We start from the raw sequence: 25,787 nt of genomic DNA, 5'->3' as shown, positions 1-25,787 counted from the left end.
TAGAGTAAACTGGGACAGGACTGTAGGGAGTTATTAGTCAAGCTAACTAACATCTAAAATATTTTTTTAAAGGGAACATCTTGGGTTTTAAGATGTATGTATAAATTTACTTCCTTAAACGAGGGATTCTGTTCAATGAAGTCATAACTGACTTGCTATTTATTATTCTATAAAACAAATAAGTAATACATTCTATTAATGGAATCTGCAAATTCAGGAAAATGCTCTAATAGATGTTAGCCAATTTCAATCAGAGCTTACATAGAGCTTGTTCTTACAATAATCACCCCTCAACTTATACTTGCGGTAAAATCAGAAGCATTCTTTCAAAATGGCTGAATAGAAGCTCCAAAAAAGGTACGCATGTCAGCATGAAAATTAGCCAGTGAAATACCAACAAAAGAAGGTAATAAACTTGTGCCCAAAGATCTATAAGTTTAAAAAACAGACTGCCCCATGTTTCAGTAAATGTGCTCCTAAGTGGTGCTCCTAAGTGCTGAGTAAAATTGATTTTATAGTAAAGCCATTCTATAAAAAAGACAGCTAGCACTCATTTAAAAAGTTAAGAGTTCAATGTGGTTAAAATGACAAGCATTATAAAACACGTATTTTATAATAGATCAATGCTTCAAAATGATATACGTGAAAAACATTCAATGTGTAAAATAGACTTTTGGCAAGCAGCAAGTTATAGTGTTCCAAAGACACATATCTTTTTTCTCCCTCTGTTCAAGATTTCTTTTTGAAGGGATTCTATGTCAAGGACAGGACATTTTGAAGAGCATCCTTTCATAGAATAATCATAAGTGAACAGAACTGCCTAGCAACCATAAGGGAAGAGAACTGCCTAGCAACAGTGCCACATGCACTGGTTACCTCCCGCTTGGACTACTGTAACGTCCTCTATGTGGGACTGCCCTTGAAGATGGTCCAGATACTTCAGATGGTGCAAAATAGAGCTGCTGTTGGGGACTGGTCGTTATTCTCACATAACTCCAGTCCTCTATCAGCTCCATTGGCTTCCCACTGAAGTCTGGACTCAATTTAAGATGCTGGTTATTACCTATAAAGCCCTAAATGGCTTGGGACCTGGATACCTAAAGGAACGTCTTTTTCCCTATATGCCCTCCTGCTCCTTAAGATCAGCAGCAGAGGCCCTCCTCCAGGAACCCTCTTTGAAAAAGGTCAGGAGACAGAGCACTCGGAGGAGAGCTTTCTCTGCGGTGGCACCCCAACGATGGAATGCACTCCCTAGAGAGGTCCGCCTGGTGCTGTCATTATATGTCTCAACACGTCAGTGGCCTGACCCATGAACGTGGACACACTCTGGACCTGGTTTTCTTGACAGGGCAGGAAGAGGGTGATCTGAGGGTGAGGAATTTATGTTTGACGTCCTTGTCATGGTCAGATCACTTCCTCATGAGGTTTGAGTTCGAGAGCAGCCTTTCCCTCTGTAAGGGTGCGGACCTGATTATGCTGGTCCGCCCCTGGAGTCGGATGGATCCTGATGGATTCCTGAAGGCTCTGGGGGATTTTCCAGTTGATAAGGCTGGTGCTCTTGTCGAGGCCTTGGTTGAACTATGGAATGGGAAGATGACCAGGGCTATTGACATGAGCGCTCCTAAGCGTACTCTCCCACCTGGCAGAGCCCGTTCTTCTCCTTGGTACACTCCTGAATTATGGGCGATGAAGCGGGTTGAGAGATGTCTAGAGCATAGGTGGAGGAGATCACGGGATGAATCTGACCGAACACACTTAAGAGCCCACTATCGGGCCTATGCTGTGGCGGTGAGGGCGGTGAAGAAGAAATTCTTCTCCACTTCCATTGCCTCCTCATGCCGTCCGGCGGAGCTCTTTCAGGTGGTGCAGGGGCTGGTAAACCCAGGCCCAAAGAAAGATCTGATGCCACCCTCGAAGGCCCACTGTGATGACTTCGCCAAGCATTTGAGGGAGAAAATCGCTCAGATTCGTCACGAGCTGGACTCTACTATTGAATCAGATCCTATTGGGGAGGTGCCAAAGAAGCCGTTGAGTCCTCAACTGATGGATGAATTTCAGTTGTTGTGGTCTGACGATGTGGACAAGGTGCTCGGACAAGTACGTCCTACCATCTGCTTACTAGACCCTTGCCCATCTTGGCTACTCAAAAATGCCAAGGATGGGATTGTGACCTGGATCCTGGAGGTGGTCAACGCCTCTTTAAGAGATGGCCAGGTACCTGCCCCTTTAAAGGAGGCGGTAGTCCGGCCAGTTCTAAAGAAGGCATCCCTGGATCCAGAGGTGGTCGCCAATTATAGACCGGTGGCCAACATCCCCTTCTTGGGCAAGGTGCTAGAGCGGGTGGTGGCGGGACAACTCCAGGCACTCTTGGATGAAACTGATTATCTGGACCCATTTCAGTCCAGCTTCAGACCCGGATACGGTACTGAATCTGCCTTGGTTGCCCTGTACGATGACCTGTGCAGGGAGAAAGACAGGGGGAGTGCATCCCTGTTGGTCCTCCTGGACCTTTCAGCAGCTTTCGATACCATTGACCATAGTATCCTTCTGGATAGGCTAGCAGGATTGCGGTGGTTCCGCTCCTATCTCAATGGCTGATTCCAGAAGGTAGTGTTGGGGGACTATGGCTCTGCACCATGGCAGCTATGCCATGGAGTACTGCAGGGATCCATTTTGTCCCCATTGCTATTTATCGTCTACATGAAACCGCTGGGAGAGGTCATCAGGAGGTGTGGGCTGCAGAATCATCAGTATGCTGATGATACCCAGCTCTACCTCTCATTTTCAACGAATCCAGGTGAGGCAGTGGCTGTGCTGAACTGGTGCCTGGCCAAGGTAGTGGGCTGGATGAGGGCCAATAAACTGAAGCTCAATCCAGACAAGACGGAGGTCCTGTTGGTGGGTGGCTCGGGCTTTGGGGTGGGGGACTTGGGCCTTGTCCTAAATGGGGTTGCACTCCCTCTGAGGGACAGGGTTCACAGCTTGGGAGCACTCCTCGACCCTGAGCTGTCACTGGAAGCTCAGGTGGCGGCGGTGGTGGGGAGCGCCTTCCTTCAGCTTCAGCTGATCCATCAGCTGCGTCCCTATCTGGAGAACGATTGCCTGGCGACGGTGACCCATACTTTGGTTATTTCCCAACTAGACTTCTGTAACGCGCTCTACGTGGGGCTACCCTTGAAGATGATCCGGATACTTCAATTGGTGCAAAATAGAGCTGACAGGTTGCTGACTGGGACTGGGCGTTGTTCTCATATAACCCCAGTTCTCCATCAGCTTCACTGGCTCCCTATTGAAGTCTGGGTCCAATTCAAGGTGTTGGTTATGACCTATAAAGCCCTTAACGGCTTGGGACCTGGTTACCTAAAGGAACGTCTGCGTCCATATATGCCCTCCCACCCCTACGATCAGCAGCAGATGCCCTTCTCCAGGAACCCTCCGTGAATGATATTACCCGAGTACCCGGAGGAGGGCCTTCTCTGCGGTGGCGCCCCACCTATGCAATGTGCTCCCCAGAGAGGTCCGCCTGGCGTCATCAGTATTTGCTTTTCGGTGCCAGGTGAAGAACTTTTTATTTAAAAGTTATTTTAACTGTTAATTTATTATTATTGTATTTATAGATTTTAATATATATAGCCGAAATGGTACCAGTTTTTAAATTATTGTTTATGAATGTTGTGAGCTGCCCTGAGGCTTTGTTGCGATGGGGCGGCATAGAAATGTTTTAAATAAATAAATAAATAAATAAATAAGCTTTTTGGCGCCAGGTCACCTTTTTATTTGACCAATATTTTAATGTCAATTGATTTTAATTGTGTGTGTGTTTGTGTGTGTGTATTATATATATATATATATATATATATATATATATATATATATATAAATTTAACAATGTTATTTTTATATTCAGTCATGGTATACCCAATTAATTTTGTTTAGGACTTATATTATATTGTAAGCCGTCCAGAGATGACAGTGATGGACAGTCTATAAATGCCCTAAATAAATAAATAAGGCAGACATGAATTGATGGCATGTTAACAACAACAAGTTAGATTGATATTAAGACAATTATGTGTTACATAACCTTAGTTCCTAATTCTATGTACTTTGGATTCTTGGAGTTTTTATAAGCATTATCCATAAAACAGCATTTATTCAATAAAAAATATATATCAAAATATGCTGGGCAGTATATTTGGACCAACAGCATTACCATCATTTTCAGACTGACCTCTCAGAATGTTTCCATCTGCCAACAGAATGGCAATCGCTTACCAAAAAGGTTCCTCATCTTCTTCCACTACAGCCTCCAATTTCTTCTGGAAGGATGGGAAAGCCTCCAAACCATATTCGGGGTATGAGAATACAGTAAGGAGTAAGGAATACAGTAAGGAAAAGGTCACCCCACAGTCAATCTGTTACATTCTACATGTACTCGGAATGGAGCAGAAGAGCCAGGCTAGCCCAAGGCTAGCCTGGTATGACATGGTTTCATTCTCCTACCTACTACCATCATGCTGATATATTATATGACTTTAAGTAGATACACTATAATCTTTATATTTTAAAGGCATAAAAGATAGCAAATGCTTGTTAATGTCCTGTTAAACTATACTATCAATTCATAACATTCATATGCAGATTGCAATTTAACAGTATATTCCACAACTACTGAATTTTATACAGGATTCTCAAAAAGAGACCTAGGATTTCTTCCCCAATCTCATTTGGTAATTAAATATACATTCTATCAAGCAAAATATTAAAACTATAGTCATACAATTTACTGTCCAAATTTACAGATTCAAATGCATGGCAGGGCACAAAAGTCCTGAATGTTAGCATTCTTACAATAAGCCTAAGTCAAAGTTTATGCTTCAGTTACAAAGAGCCTCTGAAAAAGACTATTACACACAACTGAAAACTATGTGTGATCTACCTAGAAGTTAGTGTGGCTTCTGGCCACTGAGTCTGGCTTTAATGCAGGTGGCCACTGAATGGGCAATGCCAAAGGGCGTCATGCCTTTGGGTTATAGCTTGAAGAAGGAAGCAATGGTCAAGAGTCAGATCTTTAAATTTAAAAAAAATAAATAAGGAGCCTGTTAAGTAAAGTTGATATATATGATCTGTGAGTTAATGCTATATACTGAGTTAGTTACTACATTATCTCCCTTAGTTATTAGGTAGCTGTGTTTTGTTCTCCCTGAGCAATATTGTTGCTCCCTATGCAAGTATAACCATTGCAGCTTTTGTTATGAGTAAAGGGAAGAGAGGATTAAGTGCTCTGGAAGGTAAGAAGGCAACACTGAATTGATAGAGGACAGATGGTTTTATGATGGTGATGGAGAGCACAGAAGAAATGTTAGGAAAAGCAAGTGAGATATTATTATTATATAACTGTTTGTTGTTCACCATATAACTGAAGTTTTCAGGGTGGCATACATGTTAAAACACTATAATAAAAACCAGTAACATTACTCAAACACACACATTTGAAAGCAGCAAGAAAACAATGTATCAAAGCAGAATAGCAAAACTGCACAAAGGGGGATTTTAAAAAAACTTATTTTTTGAAGTATTTAAAAGGCTTTGCTTTGATTGGCTAAATCTCTCTAGGAAGGATCTCTCCAGGGACTACTTGCCACTAAGAAAAGGACTACTCATAAGTAACTAGAGCTTAATATGCAGAAGCACTCAGCCAATGCAAAGAAGAAAAAGAGAGGAAAAATGGAGGGAAGAACCAGTTTCTAGTCTACCTCACAAGGATCTTGGTTTTTTATGTAACACTGGATACGTTGGAACAACTATCAATGCAATTTTGAGTTATGCTATTGTTTTTAGAATAATGAATAAAATGTTTAAGAGAAGATGTTGATACAGTATAACCTGGCCTTTATTCCACCAAAATGGTTTCTATGGAATAGGAAGTGTGAAATTTCTGGAAATTTTGAAGCCATGGGATTAAATGTTTTACTCATCTCTGATCATTGTTACTTCTTCCATTCCTTATTAAAATTATGGATCTAAAGTCTAATTTTCAATTATGCTGCACATAAATCTTCCTCCAGCTCTTTCCCACTTTTTCTGGCTTCTAGAATGACTCAAACGTTTCAGAGGCTATGCTAAAGTTCCTTCTGATAACACATAAAACAGGAACCAAAATAATGTAGCATGTATAACTTGCTTTACTCATAACAAATAACTAAACCAATTTTACTGAAAACTCAGTGGATTTATAATTGTATACATTTAAATTTAATAATTTTGACATGATAATATCTAAATGAAATAACTTTAGATATGGAAAAAGCACTAAAAGCTTATTTTCCCATTTTCTCAAAATGTCCATTTTTCCTGGAGGAAAAAAAACATTTTCTTCCATGGCTTCAAGATTTCCATCTCTCAGATCATTACCTATTCCTATTACATATGCAAATAGGCAGCCCTTTTAGATACGATGGCCCCAAACCATGAAAGTCAACAGCTGCACACTTTGTCCTCTCTAACTTTGGGAATTCTAGTAGCTGTCCTGCAAACTTCATAGGTCTGAAGGTTCTGCTGCTGAGTACCAGTTCACTTAACAGAAGGTGTTTTTTGGCTTCATCCATGATGCACACACCCTTCACTGCCTGTATAACAGATTGGGAGAAATCCATGTCACTCGTCTCATCCAGACATGTTTACTTGGCAGAACCAATCAATTGTAAGCCACCCCGAGGCTCATGAGATGGGGCGGCAGATAAGTTGTTTAAATGAATGAATGAATGAATGAATGAATTGGGGGTCAAAGAGGGGCACCTTGGTTACAAAGGCCAAGAACGTTGTTCCCTGAGTAAATAAATAAATAAATAAATTGGGGGTCAAAGAGGGGCACCTTGGTTACAAAGACCAAGTACGTTGTTCCCTGAGTTCTACCAGTTTTCAGTGCCCATGCCTGTTGTTGGGCTCCCAAGAAAGGCTGGGAATTCTGTTGCTGTACTGTACACACTAATGTTCAACAGTCTCCCAGCCTAGGCTACCACATGCATTGTTGGATTTCAACACCTACACCAAGACCAACATGCTGGAGCAACTCAGGACTTCAGAGTTACCAACAGCTTATTACAAATAATAATGAGCCCCAATAAATGTGACGGGTCATATCTGGTCCCGGTATTTTATTCAGGTGAGGGTCTGTGGGAAAGGGAGCCAGAAATTTTTTCCTTTATCATGGACTTTAACATTACCTGATCAGGCAAGATCACTGAGCTGCCTAGAGCCAATGCAAGGATTATAGGAAACTTCAGTCGCCCAACCCTAGAGAGATGGATCAGGAAGGCTTTCTGACATCCATTAGGGAATTTCCTGCAGTCTTAGCCAGTGGTCCTCCTGGGATCCCAGAATAAAGAAACATCCTCATCCGAAACACAGTCAATTCAGCTGAAAACTTGTGGTTAACAAGGTGATTGGGTCAACAACTAGAGTACAGATCGTGGAAGTCTTACTGTTAGCATGACTAAATGCAGGTAAGGACAAATCTTCAGACTTACTCTGTATTTGTAAAGGTGGTGAGAATATTCTACTTCTCTGTCATCATTACATCTGCACAATGCCAGCCAGCTTTAACAGGAATTCTGGGGAGGAGCTGGAGCCCATGAAGGTTTATTATGATCAATTTGAAATGCATTTTGCAGGTAGAATTGCTTGAATGCCAGCTAAACTAGATGCCATAATTATAATCCGAGAAGGAGGAGACCCTCAGGTGGCAGAAATGCTTATCTATTTGTTTGTTTAAAGTTTTATAGACTGGCCTATAGCTAACACTCTTGGAATGATTTACAGCATAAAACATAGTAACGTCCCCATAATAACTATTACAAATAAAAATAATGACAATTAGCAAAAAGAATAACATAACAATACACAACACAATAGACACTAATCCACAGAAACCAATTAATCATCATCTGAATAAAAACCAATATAAAATCATAAGCATATATTCAACAATTAAAGTAACAGGAGAATAAAATGTTTTTGACTGGCACTGAAAAGTATACAGTGTTGGCACAACGCCCTGGGGAGTTGGTTCCATAAATGGGGCACCACAACCAAGACGGCCCTTCCCGTCATAGCTACCTTCCTTACTTCTTTTAGCAGTAGCTCATGGAAAAGGAATCTTAGAATTCAGGTAGGTGTATAAAAGAGGTGGCATTCCTTTAGATATCCTGGTCCTAAGCCATTTATTTATTTATTTATTTGTTTATTTAAAACATTTCTATGCCGCCCCATTCGCCGAAGCCTCGGGGCGGCTCACAACATAAATTAAAATATAATACATTAAAAGTATAAAACAAATTAACAATATAAAATAAGAGGTGTATACATCAATGTGAGCACCCTGAACCGAGCCCAGACTTCAATTGGTAACCAATGCAGTACATAAAGGAAAGGGCTTATTTGTTCATACCCAGCCCATCCCAATTATCAGACAGACTGCCCTATTCTTTACCAACTAAAGTTTCCAAACTGTTTTCAAGGGCAGCCCCATGTAAAGTGCTTTACAGTAGTCAAAACATGAAGTTATCAGTGCATAGATTACCATTGCTAGGTTCTGTCCATCTAGATAGGGATGCAGCTGACATATCAGCCACAATTGATAAAAGGTGCTCCTGGCCATACATGCTACCTGGTGTTTCAGGAACGACACTGGGTCCAAGAGTACCTCCAAGTTCCACACTCTGTCCTTTAAGGGGAGCATAACCCCATCCAGGATAAGGCAGATATCCTCCTGCCAGACTGAGGTTCCACCTACCAATAACACCTCCATCTTGCCTGGATTAAGATAAGCAATTTATTAGCCCACATATAGTCCATCAGCCTGCTCTGACACTAGTTCAGAGATGACCCTGCCTCACCTGGATAAGATGTAAACAAGAGGTAAAGCTGAGTATCATTAGCGTACTGATGACACTTCAGCCCAAAACTCTGGATGACCTCTCCCAGCAGTTTCATGTAGATATTAAACAGCATGGGAGATAGGATGAAATCCCGGGACAATGACATAACTACCATGGGTCAAGGTGCTATCCCCAGCAGCACCATCTGGAATAGGCCAGCCAGGTAGAACTGGAACCACTGCAAAGCAGTGCCTCCAACTCCCAACTCAGCCAGCCTATCCAGAAGCATACCATGGACAATGGTCTCAAAAGCTGCTGAAAGGTCCAGGAGAACCAACATGGACACACTTCCCTGTCTTTCTCCCAACAAAGTCCATCCCATAAGATGATCAAGGCAGTTTCTGTCCCAAAACCAGGCCTGAAACAAAACTGAAATAGATCCAGATGGTCTGTTTCCTCCAATAGAGCCTGGAGCTATCTAGGGGTATGTTGGCCGCAGGCCTATAATCATTAACATCTTCTGGATCCAGGTATGCCTTCTTCAAGAGGAACCTAATCACTGTTTTAACAGAGTTAAGGCCAGCCCCTTCTTCAGAGAGGCATTCATAATTGCCTGGACCCAGGAGCACATTCCGTCCTTGACTTCAATCATGAGGGGCAAGGGTCAAGGATACAGTTGGTGAGCGAGACTTGTACAAGCACTTTGTCCACATAATCAGTCCTCAATAATTGAAACTTATCCAATGAAACAGGACTGAGATGGGTCTCTGGACTCCTCCATTACAGGGACTACATCTAACATGAAGTCCAATTTTTGCTGGATCTGAGTGACTGAATCTGAGTGCTGTGCAAACTCATCACAGCAGGCCACCAAGGGTTCTCCATGATCCTCATTACAGCCTATACATAAAAGGCCACTTGAAACAGTTCCACTAGACAGCACCAAAAGGATGTGATGCTGGTGGAGAAGAAAGCTCTCTTCTCCATTTTCACTACCACAGAGTAGGCTCAACAGTAAGCTCTCACCAGTGTTTGATCAGATTCAGCCCCGGTTTTTCTCCACCTACACTCTAGCCATCATCCCAATTGCTTCATTGCTCACAATTCTGCTGTATTCTGCATGGGCTCTGAGCATGGGAAGAGGGCTGCTTAGGTGCCAAATGGTAAGTTTCATAAAGCACTCTGGACTTCGACCGCAGCGCCAACTATATCAGCCAGAAAATCCCCACAACCCTCTGGAAACCTGGATCCATCAGCCCCTGGGGATGGAGCATTCTAATGAGTGAAGAGAAAGAGCAGTCCTAAGTCTCAATCTCATGAGGAAGTGATTTGACCCCCATTTCCAGATTACCATCTTCTTGCCCTGTCGAAAAAAGCAGGTCAAGAGTCATTGGTCCTTTTTCATGTGTTGGGCCAATGACATGTTGAGACAGCCCCACAGTTGTCATGGCAGCCATGAAGTCCTGAGGCTACCTGGTGTTAGCTCAGGGCCATCTGTCAAAAACAGCCCTATCTAAAGGCTAGACCTAACATCAATTTATTCATGCTCTAGTTATTTTCAAATTGGAATACCATAATGCATTTTATGTGAAACTGCTTTTAAATTCAGTTCGGAAGTTTCAAATAGTAATAAATAAAGAGCAAATTTTTGTTTTTACTACCTCTTAAAAAAAAAAAACCAGGAGACCAACAGATTAACCAACACATTGACATCCATCTCAACAGAGAATGAACAGAAAGTCCAGTAACTGTACAGCAGCCACTGTTGAATCTCGCCTATCAGGAATCCAGTGAAAATGCTATGGCAGGACAGTCTAACTTTTTGTACCTTGAGGGCTTCATGAGGACTTCGGCACAGAAGCTGGGGGCTGTATAATGAATTACTTTTCTATATCATAAGTTAAAGTGTTTGCAGTATATTGATTTTATTTAATATACACAATATTTTTAATTAACCATTAAATGAGAAAAATTAATTTTAAGATATTTTAGTACTAATTGAATGAAAAAGAACACATTGAGGGCCTTTCTTCCCTGTTTCTCCCACCCAGAAACCCTCCCATGTGATCCCCCTATCCCCTTCTTTCTTGGAATTAGCGCATTGAGCCTCTTGTATTTGAACCAATGAACTCTCCCCAACATGCTCCATTTGTTCCTGCTATTGAGCGCAAAGGCACTCCGCTCCTGAGGCTCAAGAAACAAGTGAACTGGGCTGGCAGCCTCAGGAGAGCTCCCCACAATCATTCCCATGCCATCACTGGAATCCAGACTGAGGGGACAGAGGGGCTCCAAGTGGCAAGAGGGCCAGAGAATAAGGCCTTGGGGGCCACATGTGGCCTGCAGGTTACATGTTAGACACCCCCCCATAGGATGTAGTTAGATATGAATGTGAATGAAAAAGACAGATATGTGGACACAGACAAAACAACATAAATATGAATACGAGAATAACTGTGTATGCAGTAGAAAGGAAAACAAGGATATACATATGGCTTGGACTAATTCCTTCATTCTTTGTCATTTTAAAAGCAGCAACTACCTCCCATTTCCTATACACACAACAGGACTGTAGTTCTTAGTCTGGGATGGTCAGAGACTGGAGTAGGATGCACAGATGGTGAATGCAAGCTTTACAAACAGACTATCAATCACATATTATTGTTGAAAGACAGTCAACAATTCAGTACTAAAACTGAGGATTGCTTCAGGATCAATAGTCTCAAAGGCAAAAGTCTATCAACATGTCTCTGCCTACACAGAGGAGCCAAAAGCATATGTAAAGATTATAATTTTGTGGATACAGAACACTGATTATCTATGCTGCTGGATTCCTCTCTTATATTCATAGAAGCAATCTCAATTATTTACACTAAAACTCCTCCCAGTCATCTTTTCCTATATGTTGCAGTCACACTATTACATGAACACTAGCAATGATAATATTTAGTTTCTAACTTAAGCTAAAACTTCCCTACACAAACATTTGCTCATGCAAGCCACGCAAACATAGCTTTAAACAAAACAAATTCTTAATCTCACAAACACCAAGAATCTGCTATAAACATAGTGCATTTGAAATAAGAAACACAGCTACAAAAGCTAACCTTTAAAGCAAGCAAAAACCACTAAAAGCTCAAGTATTTCAGCCTTTATTCATATTTCACATTTTATGTATTTTAGTATACATTTATACTATTATCTCTAATGTTCTCCCACACCACTCCGTCTTTTCCCATTTAGATGTGCGCTACTGGGAAAACTAATCTCCTATTTTCTGACTATCATCTCTTTACTTGTTTAGTACTTGACTCTATATGAAATTTGTGCTTGGCAAATTAGATTAGAGACAAACCAACGATCAGCAAAAGTCATTGAAAGAGGTAGAAAAGGGACAAGCAAAAATGGAAAATTTGTTAGAATATTTTAAGTTCCACACACAGAGATTTGGGTGTTTTAACAAGTGACTATACTTACCTAGCATGCGAATGTACAACGCAGTTTGATCAGAACTGTCATAGGAAATTGCCCCACGTCTCTGAAAATAAAAAACAGAACATTATATTCCTGCTTTTTAAATTTCTCATTTTACCAAACGGACACTGCCTCTATCATAAATAATCTGTTCTTATAAGGAAGATTTTCTCTAAAATGTCTGAACTTTATCTTCATATGGGCACATACAAGGAGATATATTGTCAGTTTTGCCAAAACATAGAAACCTTTTCATTTATGTTCTCAGATCATTCAAAGTCTGGTAAGAAACTCAGGGTTAGAACACATACAACAAAGCTAATCTTAACCATGTTTAAAGAAATAGATCACTGAATGGCACACTTCCTCCCACTCTTCCAAATTAACCATAGTTTAAGGTTATATCAATACCTATATTAAAGTAGATGGAGGGTCAGCTTATTTTGGACAGCAACAAACTCCCCTTGATGAATCAAGGTTCTAATCTGTGGTTCTCTGTGATCTGTTCCTACATAAAAGTTAAAGTGGCAGCAGTAACAAAGCATTTACCTGCTACAGCTGGTATACCAAAGTAGTCAAACTTGGTCATAGTTATCCATGGTAGATGCTTCAAGCATGTTATTATAGCATTATTTGAGCTACACTGATTGCTTGTATGTCCAGGATCAATTCCAGCTGCTGGCTATTACTTATAAACCCTAAAGGAGTTGAGATCTGGTTCTCTGCAGAATTACCTTCTTCCATATACACACCTTCATTAATTCAGTGCCACAAGCTCAGTCTTTTGAACAGCAGAACAGTTTTATAGAGCAGCCTTTCCAGAGAGGCCAGCTTCGCCCCAAAAATGCTTGCCTACAGGTATCAATTAAAAACTTTTGTCTTTCAGAAGCCATTTAGAATAACCTAAGTCTCTGTGAGATATTTCCTGTTATATTTTTCTTCTTTGTGTTGCTTCTTTTTTCCTTCTGGATGTTTCACTCTGATATTCTTCCAATTTCATACCCTAAACCTTTTGGGGAAATAGTTTGATAATTAATTATCAAAGATCCTGTTAGATCCTTTTAATCCATTTATGAAAAATTGTGGATTATAAATATAAGTAAGAAGTGATAGTAAACATGTTTAACATTAATGTGAACTGGATCACTCACAACCATTTGTAACCAGGCTATTACCCATACTGATGTACCCCTAAACTAAAGACTAGCACAGAGAGTGAGGAAATGTATATACACATGGCCTTTTAACTCATCCCTTGCAAACTGCTTTGAGGAATATTTTCTATAAAGGAATAACATGCAAAAATAACAGTACCTTAGCTATGTCTAGGTGGAGAGTGTTATAGTTACACTCCCACAGTGAGCTATAAACACTAGGAATATAATTCTACCACAGTTACTCATAATCTCTATGCAATGAGATTATGCATAGAGATGCATAATGTATCAATAACCATCCTCTCATATCTGTTTCACAGTCGTTGTTAGTTGCAAAGTCATGTCCGACCCATTGCAACCCCATGGGCAACATTCCTCCAGGCCATCCTGTGCTCCACCATCCCCCAGAGTCCACTTACGCTCACACCAACTGCTTCAGTGACTCCACCTAGCCACCTCATTCTCTGCCGTCCCCTTCTTCTTTTGCCCTCAATTGTTCCCAGCATTAGGCTCTTCTCCAGTGAGTCCTTCCTTCTCATTAGGTGGCCAAAGTATTTGAGTTTCATCTTCAGTATCTGGCCTTCTAAAGAGCAGTCTAAAAACTACTATTTCCTTTTAGTTTTTCTAGTGAGCATATATGAAGAACGGTGGCAAAATGGGACTAAAGAATGACTATGCATTAAAATATTTGACGAATTAACTCTGTCTACAGCAGAGTTATGGCAGACTTACCTCCAAATCAAAGATAACAATGTGGATTTTTCCAGGGGCCAGGGCTTGAGGGCCAATCCCATCCTACTGGAGGAACCAAAGGAAGCCCTGTGTCTGAACAAGGAATCTCTATGGACTAGATTTGATTCATGGGCCAGAAATTCACCATCCCTACCTTACAACCAGTGCATCTCTCTGCTGATACAGCTACCTCTCTTCAACTGCCTCTATCCATAATCCCCCAATATTTATATATAGCCTGTTCCTTTGGTTTAGATTAGCAGGATGCCCAGCAACAATCTCAAACTGTCAGCTTCATTGTGTTTCTACAAGCACTATGAAAACAGCTCTAATGTTTTTGTGATCCTTTGCTCCCAGGCCTGCTTTGTTCCAAGGAAACAAGTCCAAGATTAAGTTGGGGATTAATGTAATGGTTAATATCACAGAAGCAGACAAATAGATGGCTTTCAAGAAAAAAACAGTTCCTTTTCCCTTTGCCATTCCTAGACAGAAAGGGCATTTGGGGTGTACAGTCACAAGCAAAAGGTTACAGTTCCTCAAACACAGTATCTCACCTTCCCTTTCTATTCTTCCCATATGAACCAGCAAAACTGGAGAAACATGTTGACATGGGACATTCAGTAACATAAGGTTGCCTAAATCAGCAGTTCTTAACCAGGAACATACAGCCCTCCGTGGGAAGCAATCTACAAATATCAAGAGAAACATTCAGGACTTAAGGGAGGAAACAGGGGACAATTAGAGTTTTAGGAAGCCTCTCTTGCAAGGATGTTTACAAAGAAGAAGACTTGCATACAGCTCACCCCACCCTAAGCATAAATCTCAAATCCCAGATTACTGACTCAAGTCATTAAAATATCACAAAGAGGTGCCAAATTAAAATGTCCTTCCCCACCTGGTGAACTAAGTACTTCCCCATCCATTTTCAATGGTGTGTTCTAAGCTTCCAGAAAGAAAACAGACAGGACACCATAATATCAAAACAAATAAGGAAGAAACTGGTTCTCAGGAAAAGCCGGTCAGGATCAAATAAACCTAACATTAACAATTTGGCTTAAAGGCTATCCGGCATGGTCACACTGAATACATCTCAGGTATCTGTACAATGGGCACACCTCATAAACATTCCTTATATATTAGCATAAAGTTACCTTGTTTGGAGTGTTGTTTCCATGTCTTCTACTTGTGGCTTGAGGGCCATTTGATGATATTGTTTCATAACTGATGGACAATAGTGTCTTAAAGGCTAAGAGCCAGTGGACCAAATAAAGCAATAGCTTATGAAAGAAATTCAAAAATCCTTTGTAGGTCAGAAATTCTTGTCTCCAGCCATGAATATTAGATTAATTTTTAATTCTCGTTCTTTACAATGTAACAATTACTATTTCCATATATACATGAAGTAAATAAAATCATTATGGAATAAAAGATATTAACAAAATCTGACCAGTAAAATCTAATGTTGATACTCAGGATGTGTTCAGTTTCTTGCATTTTTTCCTTTTTCCCCTTTTGCAATCTTTAACTTCAAGCATCATGTTTACAGACTATATATACAGCTATCGAGAACATGAACACTAGCTTCAATTTTCTTCGCATCTGGTTTCACAGTTCTGACAAATACACAAAGACAGCTATGGTCCCTGCGAGAGCATCCAAGGGACAATAAGAGTGAGAGCTTGGGAAAACCTCTTCTGAGACTGGAGACAGAACTTCATCCTTAAAAGGTGGATTCAGAGATTTCATCCCTACCTCCTTGCAACTGGTATTAGGAGAATCCCACTGACTACCCCACAGAGGTCAAATAATCTACTTCAAAGAGAAGGGGAAAGGGACCATTCCAGAGGTCAGGATATGACTTGAGCCTCCTTAGACTCCTGCAGCCATCTTCCTTTCTGCCCTAAATAGCCCTTGCAAAATAGCTGAAAGTACAGCAGGACCCCCCTATCCACGGGGATAGGTTCCAAGACCCTCAGCAGATGCCTGAAACCATGGATAAAAGCAAGCACTATATGTACTATACAATGTACAAATACATTCCTTTTCTCACAATTTTATGAATAAAAGATTTGTTCTTACCATAGAACCTTAGCATATGATTTTTTCCTCTCCCTATTAAATTGAGAATTTTTACAATTTCACTTTGGCATGTTATGGTACTTTATAACTTCTCTTCTGGAGCGAAGTCAACCACAGTTAAGTGAAAATTTGATAACTGAGACAGCAGATACAGGGGTCCTGTTGAATAGACCTGAGCATGGAAAGGAGGTGTTCAGTGTGAGAAAGATGGCTGCTTCGAGCATACTTTTTCAGGGACTGCTGGCTGAGATTCAGAAGAATCAGAAGGGGAAGGAGCAGAGGGAGAGGAGCAGGGGGTTGGGAATGTAGGCCATCCTGAGACACTGAGATAAGTGGAGATGCTTATCTCAAGGCCAAACTCCCCAGGTGTGCAGACAGTCTCTGGGAATAATCAAGATGTACAGCTAGTGGGAGGGCTCTTGGAACACAGGAGTTTCTTAGACACAGAGGTGGCGGCCCTGGCTCTAGATCCCATGACATGTTCTCAGCAGAGAAGGGTGGCTCAATCAGAGGATCAACTTGTGGCAAGGGGGCAAGTGCTCATTTTTAGAAAGCTCCTGCCAAAGGAATGGGGCCCAGGAATGCTCATAAGGAGAGTTCTTGAAGGTGAATACTAGATTGGGTTCTAAACCTTCTCCATGCACTCTGCGTGTTTTGTGCTTTTGGTCAATAAAGGTTGTGTGTCTGAATGTGCAAAGGAGGAACCTCAGCTCTCAACAGGAGCACAACTCCTTCTACCCTACAGGTGTCAATCCAGCTGGGAAGAGAAATCGCAGAGGGTTCTCAGCAGTGAAAGTTCAGCCCACAAGATTGTGTCCCAACTTTAAAAAAATCAAGATACTAAAATCCATTGACTACTTTAGCAACCTGTCTGGGTCAAGGTCCAAGATTGGTACATTGACAGCAGACACCACCCAGGATATTACCCAGGTAAGGATTCTCATTCTAAACCCCCACAACTGCATGCCTCCATATTTGTGCAAGTGAAACACATCATTCAAAAATAATGAATGCATATACAAATTTATTAAAAACAAGTTTTAAAAAACTGGGTAGAATACCTTGTTTTTAACTCATTTTTTTCCTGCTCCCTTTTTTTCATGTATACAGAGTTTTACCATGTACTCCAAGGGAGAGCAACTTGTGATCCTTCTCATGTTGTTGGTCTACAAATTGCCCACCCCAGTCTACTCTAAAGTGCATGGCAGACAAGTGATTTGCTGACCTATGTTCACTAGTTTTATGGGCCAAACCATCTCAAGCAGAGTCCTAGCAGCTTTATTTCCAGGTAGATTTAGCTTCCAGTCATTAATCCCCAAATTAGAATGGGTTCTGGTTTCTTCAGAGTTCTTCTGTAGAGCCATTTTTCAGTATCTGGCAACATGCTCCTGGTACTCCAGATCATCTTGGTGGTACACCAAACCAGATGAAACTTCTCTCTTGTTTGACTGATGAGATTTTAATTAAGCTTAAGTATGTTTAACTTAAGCAACCATGTACTGCTTCCCTGTTTTTCACCTCCACGTCGCATCCCCTTCCACATGTCAGTTTTAAGCTGTAAACGTCCCTAAACAGGGATCTGTACTCTGCAGAACACCATACACACAAATGGAGTTATAAATGTAATACATGGCTCCATTTTTAAAACTAATACAAGTACATTAGTATATCACCAACTGGATTAAGTGACTGCCATTCTCTAAGAAAACATAAAGAAATATTTAGACCCATTTTTCCAAGCCTGATGAGAATTCCTGTGAGCAGCCCCTCCATCCAAAAAATACTGTTAATTTTCTAGAACAGGGATAGGTAGCCTAGTGCCCTTAAAATGTTTCAATCTCCCAACAAAATTCCAGATAATGGGAGGTGTATTCCAAAACATCTAGAGAGCACAATTGAGTTAGTCTAATCTAAGTCCCAATCACTTCAATAGTCAACTTTAAGAAAAGTATTCAATGCGATCCTAGGCTGCTTATCCCATTCTATAAACGTGTTCACAAAACTCGAAGAGGCTAAAGGTACAGGGATGTATAAAATGATCTCGCTCTCAGCATACACCATGGATCTTACCTGAAATATTAGTTTAACCCTTGTCAATAGCAAACTATGGAAGATAAAACCATAGGAAAGATCAGTTTGATTAGAAAGATTGCTGCATGTTTGTTTCCCCCACTGTACTGGACCTAAATATACCGTATTGAGAGCTACTTTAAGAGCTTCTATGGTGAAAAGGCAGGATAACAGTGTCTAAATAACACATCTAAATATAAAAACACAAGATGAAAAGCTATGTTAGGCATTTATATTAATTTATTATACTTATCAGCAAAAAGCATGTTTAACATTTTATGCCCATTGATTGAAAGGAAATTCAATCATGTGTTTAACTTGTTTACTACATTTAGTGAAATTAGTCAGATGTATCACACAGTGAGATGTAGCTTACATGATTAAACTAGCTATGGTTAACAAACCATGGTTGTTTGAGAGCAGTCGGGAGAAAGCAACTGAGCATGCTGGATCCCAGACGCTTAACCGCTTCCATCTCATTGTCCATGACATTCAAACCCAGAATTCTGAGTTGTTGAGGGAGAGACAACCCAGAGATTTAACCCATGCTTTGTTCTTGAGTTAAGCTATGAGTTTTTCTCTCAATATCCCATTCCCAGGTTGGGACATTACAGAGAACAACCAAGTCCCTGAGCTGTTTAGTAAAGTGGAAAGCAGGCAGGAACCAACATGCCCACACCTGGCTGCTTATAAACAACTCATAGTTAACTGTGTTATTTAATCATTTGAACTAGGTCACACTCTCTTGAGAAGATACAGGACTACTAGAATAGCAGCTCTGCAATCTCTCCCCCCACTAAAAAGAATGAAATTACATATCCTTTTAGCATATTTGTGATCCAAAGTGCTCAACTACGGCTGACCTGTGCCCCAAGAGCTTAGCTCAAAGATAAAATTAAAAACAGCCACTGCTTACAGGTTCACAACAATCCAAAGCAGAAAATTCCATACTTATTGTGATACCTTGACTTCAGAAGACTAACTTGAAAGTTCCAACTACTTTTATATGTTAAACACATAGGAATTTATCAGCAGATAATTTTTAGAAATGCTGAAAGTCTCAAACAGAAAAGGTTTGGGACTAGTTAAAAAAAGGACTTGCATTACTAGGAGAGCCTTTAGGACCACACACCACCATTTTAAATAGTTCAAATCCAAATCAAGTATTTACTCAGTATAACTTGAGATTTCAAATGAAATTTGCACTGTTGCAGAAGATAATCATATATATTCCAACTTCTTTTGTAAGATTATACTGATTTACCAAGGGAAACATAAATGAATCCATAATCACTGCTAAAAGTTGGTATTTATTTTTGTTTGGAATATCTTATAGAAATAAGTTCATAAAGCTAGAATATTTCTGTCAGTATATCTAGTTCAGGTTCTACAGTTTCATATTAAGATTTTTAAAAATTACAATGGCTTGAATTCAAAAGTCTAACTGGCAAGTAGATGCTTACATAGGGAAAATCGATGGTTGTTCCCTACCTCTGGCACCCCTTCCTCAAGAACTAGCTCCTGCCAGGTCAGGCAGTGGTGATGGGAATATCAGCAATGCACATAGAGAGAATGTATTATCTTTGCACAACAAGATCCTTTGATCCAAGCCATTATTTTTAGTGTATTTTTTCTATTTGTATTAAAAGAATTTTAGGTTAGAATATCACATTTTAATTCTATTCTCTAATACTATATAATTTTCTAAACTATGTGCTAAGGCAGTAACAAGAATTATGTGCTAAGTTGCTTTTTTAACAAATGCAAAAGAAACCTCTAAAAGCCATCTGAAAACCGTGCTTTAATAATTCATAGTTTAAATCATTTGGGACTGAAGGAAAATGTGCCTACCAAACACAGGCTCCAGTCCCATTAAAGAGTGGGTTCATTAAGAAACAAGTCTCTAACAAGACAAATAACACACTGTAACTGTTTTAATATTTCCCAAAAGTCTAGTGTTCTAATGAAGACACTATGTATTATGTCACTATCTCAAGGAAAATGGCTACTACCTAACCATGAAAATGACTTTCATAGGAAACATCTACAACAAGGGCAACTGCATATGGGGTCTACATCTGAACCTGCAGACCCCAAATTATCAATAACTAATCTAAGTACAATATCAACTTAGGTGATACAATGAAAAACCACCATTAGGCTCTGAATCACCCATCAAGTAAGTGTCATGTAACCTTCAAAATTCATTTGTTTATTTGACACAGGGTGGAGGAATTAAATCTATGACTCGATAGTCAACAGCAAAATTGACTACTTGGACTTATTGTGGGCCTCAAAATTATCTCAATGGGAAGTAGGTAAGAACTCAGGAGAATGTAAAATCAATATGGCATGTGACCGCTTGAAAAAAGGGACATAGGGTCTTCTTACTAGTTGCTACTCCTGCTCCTTATCTAGGAGCATATTAAAACTAGAAATAAACATTGTTTTCTGTTTGCTGAGATGGAGGCAACTGTCATTGGAGAAGCAACTGTCCCAATCCTTTCTTCCCTACTGCTACAAATAGCAAGATTCTAATCAACCAGAAATTTGTTTGTGTGCCCTCCTAATCCAATCACATCCTACTAGAAATAAAGAAAACCAAAATATTTATGTTAATGGTTTCAGAGAAAGTCTGTATAATAAACAATCCAATCTGGTCAACAGCAGAATTGCAACAATAGTGTCTAGAAATACCCTGGCTTCTGGAACATTCAAAAAATTTAACTTTCCTGGTAACTGAAGCCTGAAATACTTTCCTAAAGCAAAGCAGCACTGGAAAATATGGAAAGCTATAAATAACCATTTATCATGTAAAATTATTTCAAATTAATACTTTGCATTAATTGTTTGGACAAAGGGAGTTGAGGAAAACAGTGCTGCCAAGTTATGATATATCCTGGGAGTGCCTCAATCTCCTTTTCTGGCCCTCCACAGCCCAGCACTTTGACAGCTGGAATCAGCCATCTAAATTCTTTACAGGATAGGAGTAGTGTGGGGACAACCTTGACTCCACACCCTACCCGTTCTCCATAGGATGCCTATAATCATCAGAGACTGTGTGTGTCTCCAATGGCCTGTACCATAATGCACTAGTTCAACATGTATAAAAGTCTACCTTCCTTCAAAGATAAGGCCTTGGCCTATATCATGTGGGACCAGTGTATGCATGATAATATTAACACAAGGACTGTTTGTGAACCCTTCAATGCATACTTTTTTCTCTTTTCTTTGTTCTTAAAATCACAGAGGTAGATGCTAGATGTTGATGTGTTAACTCTAATACAACAAGACACAGAATGCTCACTGGAGTCAGTTAGTGCACTCTTCTGTTCTGAATGGCACTAAGTTTAACCAAATGAAAAGGATTCTGAATATAAGTCTATGAAGAACATTTCTGGGGATATGACTAATGTAAAAAGTCTTACACTGAAACTCTGAGGTGCAGGTGAGAATTACATTACCTAATCCAACAATTCTTTGAAAGGCATTGAAAGTGTTTGAGATGCTTATTTTCTCTGAATTTTTAAATCATTATTTTGTATAATAGGGTTTCTTCTGAAGAAATAAAAGTAATATACTATGAAAGCTTCTTTAAGGTTAATATTAAAAATCCTATACAATGATATACAGTCTCAAATGATTTGTGGAGGTAAAAAGCACTAAGAGAATAACTGCAAAGTATACATTCTGTGGAAGATTTGCTCCATTGTTTGAAGTTTGCAATTGTTTGAGACCTCACAGGGTTGTTATTGTGGGGATAAGACTGAGAGGAGAATTATTATGTAAGCCACTCTGAGTTCTTTGTAAAAAAAAAAAAAAAAGTGGGATAGACATTTAATAAATACATGCCTAGAATCTAGCTTCCACTGCTCTGTGCTATCAAAAGGCATTTAAATAATATACAATTGTCATTATACACTGTGGTGAAGTGGAGACCAAGGTTCTTGGTCCCACTCAGCCATGTAATTCACTGGATAGCTTTGGGATGGTTTCTTTCCCTCAGCCTAGGCTCACAGGTAAGGCTGAGAGAACAAAATTAGGCTGAGGTTTGTTGTGAGGACAAAATAGAGAGGGGGTGGCCCAAGTAAGCCACTCTGGGTTCTTTGGAAGAGGAAACAAGTTAGGATATAAATGTAATAATAACACCACCTATGGTAAAGAAAGGATCTCAGCCTTGTAGTCCATAAAGTTATTCAGGGGACTCATAAGACTAGTCATCATATTCATGTTCCCAGGGCTATAAAGAAGACAAATTGTTCACAGCAGAGAAGCTATTACACTATTATTATTATTACCTCACCAAGAGGGATATAACTAATCATTATTTTCTCCACATTAGAAAACTTAAAAAACTAACCTAAGTTCACTGATATCATCTCAGTTAGTTGTGCTAAAGCTAAATAGGATAGTATGTATGAAAATATATTGACCATTGGCAGTAACTTCAGTTAAAACCAGCAGTTACGTTCAAATAATACTATGATCCTTACTTCAAAGCAAGTTCCACTAAATCAGTGATGGTGAACCTTTTAGAGACCAAGTGCCCAAACTGCAACTCAAAACCCACTTATTTATTGCAAAGTGCCAACACTGCAATAAAACCTGAAAACAGCCAGTCCAATATATATATACATATCCTTGGCAGCACACTGACCAGCCATGTGAAAGCTTGGACGAGTCTAGGCTAATGTGTTGTGGCTTGTGACATCATTGCCTGGCACCACTACTCCTTTCCGAGCATGCGCATGGTCCCTATGTCTGCTGTCATCCAATGCTCAGCTGCTGGAGTGACTTGGCTCATGTGCCGACAGAGAGGGCTGTGTGTGCCCACTGTGGTACGCGTGCCATAGGTTCGCCACCACTGCAATCAATCAATCAAATTTTAAAGATTTTTAGGATCAGAAAATAAAGGAACTTAGACCTGAGGTGCCAGCGCAAAAGCACATATACTGATCTAAAGTCTCTTTAAGGTCAGAAATTGGCATATTTGGAATTCTGAATTGCATAGGGTAGGGTGCGTGTTGTGGCATGAGTAAAAAACTACCAACACACTATGCAATGGGCAATGTATGTGCAATGGAGTCAGAAGCCTTTGAAGATAAAGCAATCTTGACAGAAGGGGAGATTTTAAGCAGAGAAGTAGGGAGAGAGGAGAACCCTTCTTCCCACACAGTATCTATCTCCTCAGGATTAAAATGAACATTAAAATGAACATTTACTTGTTTTTTTCCCCACAGTAGTGGAAGGCTATTATGGGAATTTAAAGAAAAATGTCAGCCATAAAAGGAGTTAAGCCACAGCATTTCACTACTCAATTCCCCAAACACTGGGGTGGCAATTCTAAGGTCTTGTCTTCTTCTAAGGTCTTCTTCTCCAAATGATTAAGCTACATATTCCATAATGTTTTGATATCCTATTATTGAACACCAAAGAAGAAGATAAACCTTGGTTAATTCTCTCTTCATTTACAAAGGCAGATTTCCATATGTGCAAAACCAGGAAAAATCCCCACCACCTTGATAACTGAAGAAAGTTATAGTTGATTCATTTTGATAATATTGAAAGAACAAATTTAATAAATCATCTCTTATGCTGGGCAGATGCCTTAAAATTCGGAAAAGTGTTCTCATTTGCAGGAAAATCTCAGCAGACTGCATCAGGGCAACAACAGATGGGCAACCCAATCCTCAAAACATTTAAACAGAAGAGTGCCAAAAATGGCAACAAAATCTATTTTCTCACATTCCACCGCCTACCTACATTTATTATGGCTAAATTTGTTATTGTTCCCACTGGACTCCTTCAGTGCAAAATTGGCTAGACAGGATGAAGTGAATTTCAAAACCTACTGCAAATCTGACATTGTTCCTTTAAGCTGCAGCAGATAAATGAAAATATAAAGATATCTAGCTGGTTCTAGAGGAGAAAAAAATCTTGCATACAATATTTAAGAGGAATGTGTGCAATTGGGCCAAAGTTTTGTATCTGCTTCATCTCTCATCATAAACTTAAAAGATATACAGTTCGACTGGATCACTTTCTATGTAACTCTGTTACTAATAGGAAAAGGGAAAAATCCTGAAAACTTAAGATAGAAATGCATTTCTTTAGCAAAATAAAGATGCAGGTGCATGGGCAATGAGCAGAGACTCTAACCCTCTTTCCGAGATCTCGGTAGGTCTCCATCACAAAAACGTTGTGATATCCATATAATTACAAACGGTCCTGGTTTTCCTTGGCCAAATGTCGAAGAAAACAGAACTACACAAAATATAGAGGAACACCGCAAAGGTATCCTTTATACTCTAAAGCACTACCATCCAGCGTTACAGGTGACAAAACTGCAACCGGGGGGTTAAGGAGACCAAGAAAGGGCGACAAAGCTATTCCACAGAGATCAACAGTTCCTTTATACGTTGCGTTTTGATTTCGTCTATTTTGCGAACTTCCTAATTCCACCCGCCTCATCATTTTCTGCACTGGAGATGCATGGACTGAGCGAGAGAAGACTTTAAAGGGCCGCTCACCTGGGAGAGCTGCCTGGGGTTGGGGCAGCCAAAGAGTGCCGAACTGGAGCTGAAGCTGATGGCCCCTCTGCGGCTGAGGACGTGCTGCGGGACCGGCCTGTCCAGAGGCAGCACCGGCAGCTGATAACATACTTCCATTGAAATGGAGGCAGCGCCGCCGCCGCCGCCACCGCGTCGTCTTTTGCGGCGCCCACAGAAGCCAGGCCAGGCTCCAGGAGCGAGGCGAGGCCCGGCCCGGCGCTCTCACCTGCCCCACGCGCCGAGAACGGTTCAGGACCGGCAACGGGCCGCAGAACAGCGGCGTAAAAAGACAGGCGGGGAGGCTTTCGTCCACGCGCTTCGGTGCAGCCTTTGCCCTGCCGACTCAATCCCCAGGAGGTCTCAGAAGGAGAAAGAAGTACTGAGAAGGAAGCAGCAGAAACCGCAGCAGGTCCCGGCTCGAGTGTCCCGGTCAGCTCCGCAGCCGGGACAGCCGCGTGCCGCCGCTCATTGGCGTCGCGGAGCGGGCCCAGGTGCCCAGTACAACTGCGGCGGCGTCGGGCTGGTTTGGGTGAGACACAACTCGGCTGCGGCAGCGCCGCTATTGTCCGGCACGAGGCGCGGCCCCGCTCGCTAGGGGAGGGGCCAGGTAGTGGTTGTTGGGTAGCGACGGGGCTGGCGCTGCGGTGGCGGCGCAGGAAGATAAAGGAGGGCGAAGGGAGAGAGGAGCGTGGAAGGGGGCCGCTTTCTCCCCTTCCGCGCCCACAATTAACGCAGCACGCTCGCCCGAGAAGGACGGCACCGAGCCAGGACGGGAGATGGGCGGGGCAATGCGCGGCGGGAACGCAGACGGAGCTGTGCGTCGTGACGTCATTTTCCTCGCCTCTCAC

At 40.8% G+C, this 25,787-nt stretch overlaps 1 protein-coding gene across 5 annotated transcripts in view; it reads right to left on the bottom strand.

The window, feature by feature from the left end:
• Positions 1 to 25,435, bottom strand: part of PDE7A (phosphodiesterase 7A) — a 76,470-nt gene extending 51,035 nt beyond the window's left edge. For 3 of the 5 annotated variants that reach the window (XR_006414052.1, XM_044423819.1, XM_044423820.1), the window contains exons 1-2: positions 24,919 to 25,435; positions 12,354 to 12,414 (exon numbers count right to left, since the gene is read on the bottom strand). Coding sequence is in view for 4 of the 5 variants with exons in the window: in XM_044423819.1 (XP_044279754.1) it covers positions 12,354 to 12,414; positions 24,919 to 25,056 (199 nt within the window). In the remaining variant the exon portion in view is untranslated. Of the gene's footprint in view, positions 1 to 4,275; positions 8,124 to 12,353; positions 12,415 to 24,918 lie in introns of those variants that run through there. The other 2 variants (XM_044423822.1, XM_044423821.1) reach the window with 2 other exon arrangements.
• Between the last annotated feature and the right edge of the window lie 352 nt (positions 25,436 to 25,787).

The sequence above is a fragment of the Varanus komodoensis genome, unplaced genomic scaffold, assembly GCF_004798865.1.
Source record: "Varanus komodoensis strain SLA01 unplaced genomic scaffold, ASM479886v1 scaffold14_1, whole genome shotgun sequence".
Taxonomy (NCBI): Eukaryota; Metazoa; Chordata; class Lepidosauria; order Squamata; family Varanidae; genus Varanus; species Varanus komodoensis.
Note: the sequence above shows the minus strand (reverse complement) of the source record. Positions and strands in the feature narration are given on the sequence as shown.